The following is a 15,032-nucleotide window of genomic DNA, read 5'->3' as shown; positions in this document are numbered from 1 at the left end:
GAGTGTAGTTTGTCTTACTTAATTATATATTTGTTTCTAATGTTTGTTTTCTCATCAATTTTTTAGCAGATGAGTTATCCGGCTTTTTGTCACATGTATGGCACCTCTATGTGACTTATGCTATCTGATGTGTTGTAAAACACATATTTTCCTGTCAGTTTTTATGTTGTTTTGTGCGTAAACCGTTAACGATTATTGATTATTCTTGCATGAAATAACATGTTTGTGATTATTGTAAATTCCATGGTTGAAGAGAGCGAAAAATAAGTTTAAATGAAGAAGAAATCAGCTCTAACAGGAATGAAAACCAGTATGTGCGTATGAAGATAAACAGGTTAGAAAAAGAAGAAACGAGCACCCAGGACCTGGTACGCGACCAGGTCAGGCCATTCAGGCCTCGTGTGGTGGCGTCCCACATGTCCCCAAAGCTGCCAAAAATGTTCAGGAATCAGCTATCCCGTCTATTTTGTCTTCTAGTGGGCTTGTTTTAACCTATTTTTATATTAGGAATGAGGTATTTAAACATATATATAAAGGGTTTTAACTCTACAACTAAATTTAGACCCTTCCAACCACCATAGACCTGTTCCAAATGAAATACCAAGGAGGAGGAGCAGTCGGTTTCGAGTTTCATCACCCGGTTGTCGGTTTTAAGTATATTAACGATTGTGAGTTCATTTTTGAGTTTTAAACATTCAAACAAGTTGTAATCAGATTCTAATGAACATGTTTATCATATTTATATATTTTATCTACTTTTATTTCATTATGTTTGGCTAACTTGTTTGAATCATCTTGGTTTGATGTTTAACGGTTGATTTATTAGTTTTCGGGTGCTAATCTTGTGTTTGATTGTTTAGTTATTGTAAAGTTCATAATTTGTGATATTATTCCATGAACCTTGCTGCCATGATATCTATTTTAGATTGCATGAGCCCCGGGTAGTTGATTATTTCATGAATATGTTTCGTGTAGTTGTTAATTGCTAGTTCGGTTAATAATGAGTGTGTTGATTGATTGTGGTAGACGCGTGCCATTAGGGTTTGTGTTTATTAAATAATTTAGGTCAGTAGGATCATCCTCTTTGAGTTGGACCAAGACCTTAGGGGTTATTTTATCCCTCTGCTTTAGTTGATTTAGTTACCCGTTGCGAGACCACGTGCGGTTTTCTAGCTTTCGACTAGAATAGTTCGTAAGTTTAGTTATTTTTGTCCTTATTAGTGAATTACCCCTTTCTTCCTAGGTTTGTAATTAGCTCGAGCCTTAGTGAGGATTGTGATTTTGATACGGACCAAGTAATAAATCATTAGAGTACGTTAATAAACAACCGTGAATTAAATGCTAAGTAGACGTCGTTAGGATTTTCTGTTAAAACTTACCGTGGGGACCAGTTGCTTTGATTGCATCTTTCTTAGTTCATCTTTAGAAGCCGGTTTCAAACTTTTGTTAGCACCTGAATCATCCCATACCCTTTAAGTCATCCTACCTAGGTGATTCGTTTTTCCCATTATAGTTAATTTCGTTACTTAAGTTAAATTAGTTAAAATAATGTAAAATCTATTGAATATTATTAGGTAGGACTTATATTAGGGTTAGTTATATAAGCCGTTCTCACATGTCTAAGGCCGCATTAAAGCCACAGAACGAGCTTGTTCAAAAGACTAGCAGCTTCAATGGTGGCCGCTTCACCATGGGTAGAACCGTCAAAAGTGCACCACAAAGTGTATGGTAAAAGAAAGCACACACATTCTTGTTTTCTAGTTTTTTTTAATTTCCCAAATTTATGTCAATATTTTAACTGGTTTAATAGGTATGGACCGGACTGCCCCAAATACTTGGGCCCATTCTCTGAGCAAACGCCAGTGAATTTCCTGGTGACTACGGGTGGGACACCGCTGGATTATCCGCTGACCCCGAGACGTTTGCTAAGAACCGTGAGCTCGAGGTGATCCACTCTCGGTGGGCCATGCTCGGCGCACTCGGGTGCGTTTTCCCCGAGATTCTTTCAAAGAACGGTGTCAAGTTCGGTTAAGCCGTCTGGTTCAAGGCGGGTTCCCAGATTTTCTAGGAAGGCGGGCTCGACTACCTCGGGAACCCGAACTTGATCCATGCCCAGAGCATTTTAGCCATCTGCATGGGCGGATCTACGGTAGTAACGGGTGGTTCCGCGGAACCACCCGAGTTTCGAAATTATAGTGTATTTATATATAGAAAATAATAAAGGAACCACCCTATAAATTATACAGGAACCATCTTAAAAACATATAAAGTGCTTGCCCGGATGGTAGTTTGTGGGTTTTGTAACCCGGAGGTCGCAGGTTCTATTCCCGTTTTTAACAGTTTTTTTTTTTTTTTTACTAAGTTACCCTAAGTCCTGTTAGGGTTTTTTATAACATAAGCTGATAAGCAAAGCAGGCAAACCCCTGAACCAATCCGTGTCCTCATGGTCCTCAGCAGCTGCAGCCGCCTCTGTCCTCTGTCCACCGCTCGTCCGCTCCACCCTCAGGCTCAGCTCAGCCACTCCGGCAGTGGCACACCGCCGTCCGCCTCCGCCTCTGATTGAATCAGTCACTGGTTTCAAACCCCTGAACCAATCCTTGCCCCCATAAAAATCAATTCCAACAAAAACCTTTTTTTGCTTGCTCTGCTCACTAGTCCGGCAGTGGCACACCGCCGTCCGCCTCCTGTTAGGTATTTTTTTGCTTCTTGTATGATTCATTTTATTTAATCCATTCGAAATGATTATTGAAAGTAGTTTGCTTTGTGAAAATCTTTTTGAAAGAGAGTGTTGTATTCTAGTTATCCGATTCATATTGATCCAACCCAGTCCTTCTTAATTCTTATGAGTTATGACGATTCCCGAATCCAGGGATGCCCTCCACCTGTTCGACGATTTGTCTGAGTGAAAATTTGTTTTGATATTTGTAATTGTAACTTTATTTTTTATTTATTTCACTAAATAAACTTATGTGAATACCTTTATTTTTTTTATTTATTTCAAATAAAGCCTTAATGATTATTGGTTTTAATTTGTTAGTTTGTTAGTTTTTGTTAGTTTCTTAGTTTTAAATTTGTTAGTTTGAAATTGTTGATTTGTAGGTATTTTGAATATGAAGAGATATTATCAAAGTGAACCATCGAACCTTGGATCATCATCTTCAAGTAGTAAACCATTAAAAATAAATTTGGATGATCTACCATGGGATCCTTCCGAAAGACAACCAATTTCATCTTATCACCCAAGTCAAAAAGATGAAATTAGACGGGCATATCTACTTAGAGGTCCATGTCAACCAACCGTGCATGATTGTCCTCTAACAAATTTTAGTGGTAAATTAAGACGCTTTAATGAGGAATGGTACACTAGTGAATTTGGAAATTGGTTGGAATATAGTGTCAAAGCGGATAAAGTGTATTGTTTGCATTGTTACTTGTTTAAGGAAAGTGGACAAAATGATGCATTTCTAAGTGAAGGATTGCGATGTTGGAATAGGTGTCGGGAGAAATTTAGCAATCATGTTGGAAAAATCAATAGTTTTCACAACAAAGCACGTAAAAGGGGGAAAGACTTACTTAACCAAGCTCAGTCTATACATGTGGCCATTGATAAGGGAACAGATCTACATAAAAAACAATATAGAATCCGATTACATGCTTCGGCTAGACTTACCAAAGCATTGTTGAATGGTTCATTAGCTTTTCGTGGTCATGATGAGTCTGAAGAATCTCTTTACAGGGGAAATTTTATTGAGTTCTTAAAAGTGTTTGGAGAACTAAGTGAAGAAATTGGTAAGGTTATATTGGATAATGCTCCTGGGAATAATCAAATGACGTCTCCATCAATCCAGAAAGAACTTTGTAATTGTTTTGCAGAAGAAGTATTAAAGAGGATATTTGAAGAACTTAATGATGATGTCTTTTCCATATTAGTTGATGAATCGAGAGATATTTCTAAAAAAGAACAAATGGCCGTGGTTTTAAGATATGTTGATAAATTAGGATTTGTGAAGGAGCGATTTATTGGCCTTGTTCATGTTATGGAAACAACCGCGTTATCTCTTAAAGCTGCAATTGATGACCTATTTGCTCGCCACAACTTGAGTATTAGTAGAGTAAGAGGCCAAGGATATGACGGTGCAAGCAACATGTCCGGTGAGTTTAATGGTTTGAAAGCTTTAATTTTGAAAGAAAATTCTTCGGCATATTATGTTCATTGTTTTGCTCACCAACTTCAACTTGTTGTTGTGGGCCTTGCAACCAAACATTATGAGATTTACAGACTTTATAAAGAATTATCAAATTTAGTAAATGTTGTTAGTGGATCTTGTAAAAGAATAGATTTGTTAAGAGAAAGTCAAAGAGAAAGTTTGGGATTGAATTCGGAAGTTGAAACCGGAAGTGGAAAGAATCAAGAGTTGCCACTTGCAAGAGCTGGGGATACACGTTGGAGTTCTCATGAAAAAACAATTCTCCGTTTGCTTACTTTATATCCTTGTGTTATTGACGTGCTTGAATATATAGAAAAATCGGGAGAGTTTTCAAATTACCAAAATGAATCACGTGGGCTTCAAGAATTCATAAAAACTTTTAATTTTGTATTTTATTTACATTTGATGAAATACATCTTGGGTGTTACTAACACATTGTGTCAAGCGCTTCAAAGAAAAGATCAAGATATGTTGAATGCAGTTAAGCTAGTTAAGTTAACTGATGAAGGCCTAAAAAGGTATCGACTTGAAGGTTTTGACTCACTTTTGGAAGATGTCACATCCTTTTGTGAAAAATATGAAATTGAAGTGGTTGATATGGAAGCCGAGTATGTTGACCCGAGATTTAAAAGAAAGAAGACCGGTATCACCAATCGTCATCATTATGTGGTTAATAATTTCAACACGGTTCTCGACATGCAAATTCAAGAGCTTGGAAGCCGCTTTAATGAGGGTAACCACTAAATTGCTTACTAATATGAGTTCTTTGAGCCCGTCTTGTAATTTTAGTGCCTTTAGTAAAGTAAACTTGATAAACTTGGCCGAGATGTATCCATGTGATTTTGATTTTGATGAAAAGGAGAAGCTTGTATATGAACTTGGCCACTACATTACTAACGTGAAAGAAGATAAGCGGTTTGCCAACTTGAGTGGCTTAGGCGATCTTGCTAAAATGATGGTGAAAACAAGATTACACATTGATTATCCGTTAGTGTATCGTTTAATAAAGTTATCATTGGTTTTGCCGGTTGCAACGGCAAGTGTTGAAAGATGTTTTTCTTCAATGAAGAATGTGAAAACGGATTTGCGTAATAGGATGGGTGATGAATACATGAACGATTCTGGCATTTGTTACATTGAAAGGGAATTCCTCCAACAAGTTTCGGTTGAAGAAGTAATGCAACGATTTCAAAAGATGAAGACTCGTAGGGAACAACTATAAGAATTTTTTTTAATTCATAAAGACTATTGTATTGATATTATGTGTTTTTTAATTTCTAATGACGGTGTCTCTTTTATTATTTTATCGTATTTTTATTATGTAATGAACTTTTCCCGAACCATCGAACCGACCCGAACCACAAACCGACCCGAAATTTTATATACCCGACTCGGTGAAATTGAAACATATAAAAGTAGTGAACCACCCAAAAAAAATTCCTGGATCCGCCACTGGCCATCTGGGCTTCTCAAGTTGTTCTCATGGGCCTTATTGAAGGGTACCGTGTTGGTGGGGGCCCGCTCGGTGAAGGGCTTGACAAGGTTTACCTCGGAGGGTCTTTTGACCCACTTGGGTTGGCTGATGACCCAGAGGCGTTTGCTGAGTTGAAGGTTAGTGAGCTTAAGAACGGTGGGCTGGCTATGTTTTCGATGTTCGGTTTCTTTGTTCAGGACATTGTTACTGGAAAAGACCCGATCGAGAACTTGTTTGACCATCTTAATGACCCAGTAGCTAACAACTTTGTGCCTGGAAAATGAGTTGAATGGTTGTAAATTGGTTATTGTTATACACTGTTTCAAGAAAAAAGATTTCATGAAACAAGATTGCCTTTTTATTTCCCTTATCTGTTTGACCTTGTGAATGTATGTCATGACTTTACACTGCAAGCTAACCATCATTGGAGTTTAACGAGCTAGACAGCTAGCAGCAGAAGTGAAAAATGAGACGGTAAGGGATGCAAACGTATTTTTTTGTATGATCCCTATCGTTTCAAACTCAAATGTCATCGTCATACTCTCAACCTACGATTCTATTGAAACAATAATGTGTAACTAAATTATTTTATTGATGATTCTTAAAATATAGAACTCAATGCTATTCACCAGCAACAAAATTTTAACTACATATTGGAGGGTGCACCAAGCCTTAGGGGTAGTATAAGACCTAAGCAACGCATAAAGACCCACACAGCAAGCTACTTTGACGGGTCTTCCCCACAAAAAATAAGATTAGTATCAAGTGAGCCAAAAGGCCAAGAAAGGTATGCTTTCTTTTTTCTTAGGCTGCTGTTTATATAGGCTGTCTATTCCTCTTTATTTCTTCACTCAGCCAATGTGGGATGGTGAGAGACTTTGCTCTTTGTATTCCCATCTTTCAGAATTTAATAGCATCAATAAAGCAGATTAATATATGATAAAACTAGCCTCTAATTAAAGATCACTTAAGTGTTCATCAGCTCATCAGCTTAAAAAAAAAACTGAAAACATTTGTTAGACCGACTCCATATGAGGGATCACAATTCACAACAAAAACATTGAACTCCACGGTTTCACTATGGAATCAAAACAGCCCTTTAGTACTTCCAAGCTGTAAGTAATATATCTACTTCATCTACTCTGACCTCCAAACACAACTCGTAAATCAGTGAACTATAAATTTAAAATTTGGTGTGCAATTTCTTTAGTCCATTTCATTATAAATCTTGATTGTAAAATCAACGTATCCGTTTCGACAAAGCCCGTTAATTAAAGATGTGTAAGTAAACATGTCACCATTTTTTGCATAACGTTTCTCCTTTGGTTTAGATAAACACCATATTATTGCAATATCATGAGTGCAGCCTCTACATCCCCGTTTTTGCTTAACCATCTATTAAATCACTAATATGATTACCTTATTCAGTGTCAAACCATTCGAAGGGAAAAAGTCAACAAACCATCAAGACCTTGTTTAACACAACGCTTAAATAAGTTCAGCATAAATCAGCTCATCCAGTTTGCATCAATTTGCCTTCATTAAACTCAATAATCTGATTGCATTATTTAAATCCCTTTGTTTCATAAATCCAAATAATTAATGTATGATACGAAATAACCTTTGGCAACGGGCCTACATTTGTCATTTTACTCAAAAGAACCATACCCTTTCTGAAAAATTTTCATGAAGCAAAATGACTTCATTATAGGTTTCAGCATTTGACAAATTACCATTTTGCCCTCCATCCAATCAAAAACCACAAAAAACAGCATCAAACCGCCCTGTCTTTCCTAACTCATATATCAAAGCATTACAAATAACCGTGGTTGGAATCAAACCATCTTTTAGCATCTTATGGTAAAGCCCAATTGCTTTGCTAAATGGGCGACGAGCGTTACAAAACAGCCCACTTATGTAAGCCGTGCAGGTCTGTACAGTTGGCCTTTTTAACAAGCACGCTTGCCTGAGCATGTCCACCCGACCCATATTGCATAACCCATTTACAAGATTGGTGTATGTTGCAGCATTTGATTCCTACAATATCCTAAAATCATAGAACTGGAGGTGAAAAGTACATCCAAAAGCAAGGTGATATTTTTCCATAGGTTAATATTGTAACTTAGCATCTGCTTAAACACACTAAAAGCAGCCTTAATTAACTGAAACTCTGCAAATCAAATACGATGTACAACTGTAAAATAACACATTAGAGAAAATCTTAGCTGTGATATGGAAGTGAAAAGTACATCAACTGATGTACACCACTTCAAAAATAAAACAGAAAACATTTGTTAAAACTGTTGACATTTAAAACACATCAACTCTCTCCGAGGGGAAGTCTTGGAGTTTAAGAAAGCTAGGACGATAAGGCATTCCGGTTACGTGGCGGTCAAAAAGTCCAGTGTCTTCAACTGTTTTCCGCAAAGTACAATATGCCATTAAACTGTCCTCGCCACTTAACATCAAAACTGTTCCATCTTTTAAACACTCTAACACAGTTGTATACTTGTATGGTCCCATATCTCCCACTGCGGAATAGGGCTAATAATTTCCTTCATCACCACCTCTCTATGCCAAGATTTCCTGATCCCATATTCTTTCATCACCCAAATCGTGAAATGAGAGCCGTAGATATCGGATGCACACAAACAACCCTTTAGGACTCCCAAGCTTTGATAATGCGTCTGATGCTCATCATTTATAGCTTCTAAAGGAGGAGATGGAAGTAACTCAAACTTCTCGTTGTCAAAATCAAAGGTGCAAATCTTTTCAGGGGAGTCCTTATCACAAACAATCCAATGAGCACGACCGTTTAGAAACAGACCATCCCATCCTTCGAGCCAGTAAGGGACACGGCCAAGACTTCTCCATTGACCCGTGCCAAGCGTGTACACCTCGGCTTCTAATAAACTCGGCCGAGATGTTGAAGAAGGATTTGGTGGTATGTCCCCTTGGAAAGTCCGTATCACTTTGTACTCTTTTGTCCGTAAACCGACTCCAAAACCGTAAACGATTATGGCTTAACCTTTTCTATAATACTGCTGCCTTGGGAGAGTCATGTATTCTCTAGTGATGGGATTGCATATGTAAGTGTTATCACGGAACCGGCCAAACTGCCACATACACAACAAACCATTGACGGAGCCCACTAGACGCATTCGGGAATTTTGGAAAGTGGCTGCAAGATTTAGATCAAGGTTCATGACAGGGTCATGACGCAAACGGTGGCGATTGGGTTCATCTTCGATTAGCACCCACTTCAAAATTCCTGGTTCATAGTAACTACTTGGTCTATAATTTTCAGAGTTATGATGAAACATGAGGCCTGCAGGTGATCTGGAGAGGTGAAGATTCACAAAGTAAGAATCTGAAACGAGATTCCGCCATTTCTTGCATACACCTCTGCAGTGAATTATTGTCTTGACTGGCAGTCTTGATAATATATCGAACATAACGTTTTCTGGCAAGTCTTCCGTGGATGGACCACCGCGGGTAGAAGACATAAGTTTATGGTAAAGAGAGTCCATGTTTCATATTTGTGGTGGTCTGTCTGTAGGTGTGATTTATAGTTTTGAAACTTATAAAAGTCATATATATATATATACTTGGAAGACAAGCAAAGTTGACTTGACTAGATCCTAGAAGAAACATTCAAAGTTTCTAGTTGTCTCACTTGAACTTACAAATATGATGACCCAATAAGGTACTTGGGTTCTTATATCATCTTTTTATTGTATATCAAATTTTTTTATCTATATATATATATTTTCTTTACGAGCCACTTGAAGCTAATATCTAGTCCAAGCTAAACATATTGCCTTAATTAAAAAGTTTGGTAGTTGGGTTTGCATCCCCGTTTAACCATATTTTTAGAAAGCAAAAATGCATGATTCAGTTGATTTAGTGAAATATATCCATCAGTTTGGTAGTTAGGCCGGATTCAGCATTTGACCAATTACCATTTTGCCCCTTCATCCAATCAAAAACAATAAAAAAGCAGGCATCAAACCACCCGGTCTGGCCTAACTCACATATCAAAGCATTATAAGTAACCGTGTTTGGAATCAAACCATCTTATGGTAAAGCCCAATTGCTAATTAAGTGGGCCTGTATAGTACGAAACAGCCCACTTATATGGAGCCGTGTAGGTCTGCACCTTTGGTCGACGGCCCATCTTCATCACAAGAACTACAAGCCCAATAGTGTTTTAAAAAAAAGCCTGTTTGCTTGAGCATGTCCAACCCGTCACCGACCCGACCTGCGTTGTATAACCCATTTATAAGACAGGTGTATGTTGCTGCATTTGGATTACATCCTTCTTTCACCATCTGATCAAATACCTTAAATGCACAGATGCAAAGTGTTACTTTTTGACAGTCAACTTAGCATCTACGTAATAAACACATAAAGAGCAACCTCAATTAGTTGAAAACTTGCCTTTTGAATACAGGTGTAGAATCTGAAACAACAAACTAAAGAAAGCCTTCACTGCGAATTGGAGGGGTGCGCCAGGCCAAGGCAGTAGTGCAATACCAAGGCGACGCATAAAGACCCCAATAGCAAGCTATTGTGATGGGCCTATCCCCATAAAAAATAAGATTAATATCAAGTAAGCCGATGGCTCACATATCAGATATTAAACTGATAAAAACAGATACTACACTTGATCTTAGCCAAAAGACCGAGAAAGGTATACCTTCTCCTTTCATGTGCCGCTGATTATATAGACTGTGTCTTCCTTTTTGTTTCTTCACTCGGCCAATGTGGGAGGGATTCAGGGATTGTTATTGCCCTTAAAAGTGTGTTATCATCTCTCAAACTTTAACACCATAAATAAATAAATAATTCCATTAATTAATATCTAATAATAAACTTACTGTTTCAAATTTTATATTGTGCTAATATTGTTGAAGGAATATTTTAAGTGGCCGGAATTGTCACAAATTAATTAGCTATATATATATATTAATTGTGCTTTGATTTTCTAAGAACCTGCAGACTGAATCTACTGGACTACTTCCAGTTATGTTTAACTTAATAAACATTATATAACCTCAAAACATAAACCATATCCATTGAGAAGCATGAAGCAGACCGTCAAAACTCAAAAACAAATTAATAGCCTGCTAACTAAAAACGGCAGGCTAGTATGATATCTGCTTGATAGTAAGAGTTGATGTTCCGCCATAGCATTCTTTATAACTCGGGCTACTATGATATTCTAGTCAAACATGTATGCACTGTTGAATTTAGCACTTTCACAGTTTGACCATATTGACCCAAGTAGCCCATTTAACATTGAACTTAATATAACTGAAGATGGTGATGCTCATCTAGTTGAATCTGCGAGCTCAAGAAAGTTACAAAATGACACAAGAGCTAGGTTAACGATTTTGTTGGCTGCAAATATGTTATGCATGTCAAATTTCATATTTGTGATAGTATTCTGTACAAATAAAATACTATAAAAAATATAGTTCTTGGATTATATATATTAATTAATAATAAAATATACATTGAAAATTTAACATATGAGTATGTGAAAGCATCTAGCATCAAAACTAATAATAATCATGATTGTGGAAGTACAAGTGTTTGATATAGAGGATGACAACCATTACACCGGTAGTCCCTTCCTGAACCGGCTTGAGGTTGAGCTTTGCTTACTGTGATGTAACTCCCGTCCAAGTTATATCCGTTCATTTCTTCGATAGCATCATTCATTTCTAGCCTCTGAGCAAAAGTCACAAAACCATATCCTAGTGAGCGCCCAGAGACCTTGTCTAAAACAACCTAAATCATACAAAGAATAAAAAAATAAACTCTTGAAATCAATATTCTATTACCTGTAAACATTACGACCAAAGTGTCGGTCTACAATGATATAAACATATATTTTTATATAAAAAATAGTTGGTGCAAACTATAGAAAAATAGCAATGAAGCATGCATGTTTGTTACCTCTGCATCGATAACATAGCCAATTCTTAAGAAGGTCTCAAATAAAGCTCTATCAGATGTTGACCATGACAAACCACCAACAAAACAGCGATATACCTCCTTATCAGATGCGTTTACAACTGCAGTAAACAGAGCATTATTAACAACAAAAAAGAAGCATATACAACATTAGCCAGAAGACATGTAACCGTAAAACCTAGCTTTTCTATATATATATACTGTGTGTTACGGACTGAAACCATTGCAAGGTATGGGACTTGTCCCACATCGGTTGTATGGGCAACTGATGTGGGGTTTATAAGCCAAATGGGTTCCCTCACCTATCAAACTAGTCTTTTGGGTTGAGTTTTTCTGTTTGGCTTGTAACATTGGTATCAGAGCCAACCTTGGAGTGGTGGCCCACGGAGTGAAGTCCCGAACCGGCTATCCATGGGTCATAGACCATTAGATTGAAGTCCCGAACCGGCTATCCATGGGTCATGGGTCAAAATAATTTTGGCAATGAGTTATAATTTCACTGCTAGTTCTCTAATCTCTCATCTTATAATTCATTCTAGCTATCCATGGGTCATAGTACTCATAGTTCAAAACAATTTTGGCAAATGTTGTATATAAAGAGATTTTTTCAAGTTTGTAAATTTGAGATTACAGACTTCTTATTGTGTGTACTATATATTTCATTTCTTTTTTTTTTTTACCTTTAATTTTGTTTCTTTCTTTCAAACAAAGGACCTTATTTATTTTTATTATTTGACAAATCTCATGTAATACACGAGTTCAAAAGCTAGTAGTGGTTAATATTCTCAAAACACAAATGCATGTCAACGTGAAACTCAAATTATGATGGCTAAAAGCACAGATCATGAACAAACAAAAACAGTTCTGATAGATCATCAAATCCAATATGATACATACGACGATTAACAACTAAAAAACAATAAACACTGGAAAGCCATCAATGATTAACAACTAAAAAGCACAACACAATCAATCAACAGAAACGCGTACACCAGATCTTACGTTATATGAATTATATATATAAAGGAGATACTAAACATATTTGACAGAAGTGATTTCCTTACCAGGCGATTGTGAAGATTTGTCGGAAGAACGATAAGATGGCCATCGACTATGCGGATATTTTAACGGAGTGGTGTGTGAGAACAACCGACGGTTTGAATCTGCCATGGACGAACACTCTCTCAATCCTGTCAGGGCCAATAGACTTTGTAAGGTTATAAGCATGGTCCCAATTAGGCTTTTTATAAAGGGTAAATCCATAATTCATAAATGTCTATCTACATGAAAGTTAAATTATGATGGCTAAAAGCACAGATCACAAACAAACAACGTTGATCGTCAAATCCAATCTGATACTTATGGCGATTATGATCCATCAATGATTAACTAAAAAACACACCATATATAAGGACACCAATCCAAACAGAAACACAAGATCTAACGTTATATGAATTAAATAAAGGAGGTGGTTAACACATAATAATTTAGTGATTCCTTACCAGGCGATTGTGAAGACTTGGCGGAAGAATGATAAAACGGCCCAACAGGCTCACTCAAATGATTTTTTAACCAAGTGGTGTTTGATAACAACAGACAGTTTGGATCTGCCACGGACATCCACTCTCCAATCCTATCCAAATCACACCGACTGCCACCATTGTACCGGTAGTCCCTTCCTGAACCGGCTTGAGGTTGTGCTTTGCTTACTATGATGTAACTCCCGTCCAAGTTATATCCGTTCATTTCTGCAATAGCATTGTTCATTGAATCCTTGGTAGCAAAATTCACGAAACCATATCCTAGCGAGCGCCCAGAGACATTGTCTAAAACAACCTAAATCATACAAAGAATAAAAATAAACTCCTGAAATCAATATTTATTACTTGTAATCTGCAAACAATACGAACCAAAGTGTCACGAGTCTACAATGATATAAACTGTAAACAAACAGTTGGCAGAAAAATAGCAATGAAGCATGCATGTTTGTTACCTCTGCATCAAGAACATTGCCAATCCTTAAGAAGGTCTCAAATAGAGCTCTATCCGTTATTGATCTTATCAAGCCGCCAACAAAACAACAGTATCCCTCCTTAACAGACATGTTTGCAGCTGCAGTATTAACAACAAAAAAGAAGGATATAGAACATCAGACATACCTGTAACTGTAAACCTTAGCTTTTCTGTATATATATTGTGGAGAGAAACCATTCTTTAAAGTTTAGGCCGAAGTCCGGAACCATGTATATTACTTTGCTTTGCATATCCAGATTTTTATAAACTTGACACATAGTTCATAAATGTCCTAAGAATTCATCAACTTGACACATAATTCATAAATGTCTACGTGAAACATAAGATCTAACACTATATGAATTAAATAAAGGATGTGATAAACATATAATAATAATAATAATAATAATAATAATAATAATAATAATAATTTAGTGATTTCCTTACCGGGCGATTCTGAACGTTTGTCGGAAGAACGATGCAACCGCCACTGGCCATGCGGATATGTTAACCTAGTACGTGAGAACAACCTAGAGTTTGAATATGCCATGCATGACCAAACGTAGACTCTCTCAGGGCACTTAATTTGTATCCCATTTAATTAACGTTTGTTTATTGATGATGCCATGATAATAGGGGATTTGCCAACAGAAAACTCGAGACATATTGTTTGGTTGTAGAGGACGAGGTGTTCATAAAAATTAATTTATAAAAATCTCCCATTTGTGGAGTTGGAGTTTGGGTGGTGGACATTATATATGAATATGCATGGTGGATTAATCTATGAATTGTAAAGTGGGGTCTATATTGTTCATGTATCTTGGGTGCGAACATGAACCGGATTAGTAATTGGCAACATGCTTTAAATGGCTACCTTTAAAGCTAAATACTACGTTTGGTTGGAGAGCAATTTTTTCCTAGTTGCCGACTTTTGATACTTTGATCAGCCGTAGCATTTGCTGGTCCACTACGGAATCCGTGGATCATATGTTTGTCGGGTGCTACATCGAGTTACTATTGTGCATGATCTTAGTAAGTGGTGTAAAACTCCCTTATTTTTGCTTTTTTCCATAGGTGATCTTCTTAATATTTATGAGCATATCTCGGGCCACTCGATCATGAAGAAAATGGTGCAATCAATAGTTTGGTTACTTGTTGGAGCTTATGAGAGCTCTTGGATTTTTGATAAGCTTATTGGCATGATCAAATCTTTTACGTTTCATTGGATAAAATAACAAGTCGAAGAATTTGGTTTTAGATTGAAATAGATGGAAAAACTTTGATTTATAATATTTTTTTTTCTTTTGTTGTTTTTGGTTCTCTCACTAGCTTCTTGTTAGATGGCTGGCCTTTTT

The 15,032-nt window shown here is 36.9% G+C and overlaps 2 protein-coding genes, 1 non-coding gene and 2 pseudogenes across 3 annotated transcripts; 2 read left to right on the top strand and 3 right to left on the bottom strand.

Moving 5' to 3' along the window:
- The first annotated feature begins 3,348 nt into the window (after nucleotides 1-3,348).
- LOC143617806 (uncharacterized) lies at nucleotides 3,349-4,952 on the top strand. The gene is made up of 3 exons (XM_077090250.1): nucleotides 3,349-3,410; nucleotides 3,494-4,152; nucleotides 4,306-4,952. The coding sequence occupies exons 1-3, from the start codon at nucleotides 3,349-3,351 to the stop codon at nucleotides 4,950-4,952; spliced, it is 1,368 nt and encodes a 455-aa protein (XP_076946365.1).
- A 13-nt stretch (nucleotides 4,953-4,965) lies between these two features.
- LOC143617805 (uncharacterized) lies at nucleotides 4,966-5,430 on the top strand. The gene has a single exon (XM_077090249.1). The coding sequence runs from the start codon at nucleotides 4,966-4,968 to the stop codon at nucleotides 5,428-5,430; it is 465 nt and encodes a 154-aa protein (XP_076946364.1).
- Nucleotides 5,431-6,337: 907 nt separating this feature from the next.
- LOC143617811 (U2 spliceosomal RNA) lies at nucleotides 6,338-6,473 on the bottom strand (annotated as a pseudogene).
- A 1,519-nt stretch (nucleotides 6,474-7,992) lies between these two features.
- LOC143617807 (F-box protein At3g07870-like) lies at nucleotides 7,993-9,452 on the bottom strand (annotated as a pseudogene).
- Nucleotides 9,453-10,183: 731 nt separating this feature from the next.
- Nucleotides 10,184-10,379, bottom strand: LOC143617810 (U2 spliceosomal RNA). Its single transcript, XR_013150889.1, has one exon. It is a non-coding gene; the product is annotated as a U2 spliceosomal RNA (small nuclear RNA).
- Between the last annotated feature and the right edge of the window lie 4,653 nt (nucleotides 10,380-15,032).

The sequence above is a fragment of the Bidens hawaiensis genome, unplaced genomic scaffold (genome assembly GCF_021521415.1).
Source record: "Bidens hawaiensis isolate Kalapana, Puna unplaced genomic scaffold, B.hawaiensis_p1.1 tig00058862_1, whole genome shotgun sequence".
In the NCBI taxonomy this organism is placed as follows: domain Eukaryota; kingdom Viridiplantae; phylum Streptophyta; class Magnoliopsida; order Asterales; family Asteraceae; genus Bidens; species Bidens hawaiensis.
The sequence above is the reverse complement of the archived record's forward strand: the minus strand, read 5'-3'. Positions and strand labels throughout refer to the sequence as shown.

Bases quoted from the DNA above. Each gene is read 5' to 3' on its own strand.
- LOC143617806 (XM_077090250.1), top strand. From the start codon at position 3,349: ATGAGGAATGGTACACTAGTGAATTTGGAAATTGGTTGGAATATAGTG. The intron at 3,411-3,493 runs GTGTATTGTTTG...ATGTTGGAATAG, and splicing joins ATAGTGTCAAAGCGGATAAA to GTGTCGGGAGAAATTTAGCA. The intron at 4,153-4,305 runs GTGAGTTTAATG...TATCAAATTTAG, and splicing joins CGGTGCAAGCAACATGTCCG to TAAATGTTGTTAGTGGATCT.
- LOC143617805 (XM_077090249.1), top strand. From the start codon at position 4,966: ATGAGTTCTTTGAGCCCGTCTTGTAATTTTAGTGCCTTTAGTAAAGTA.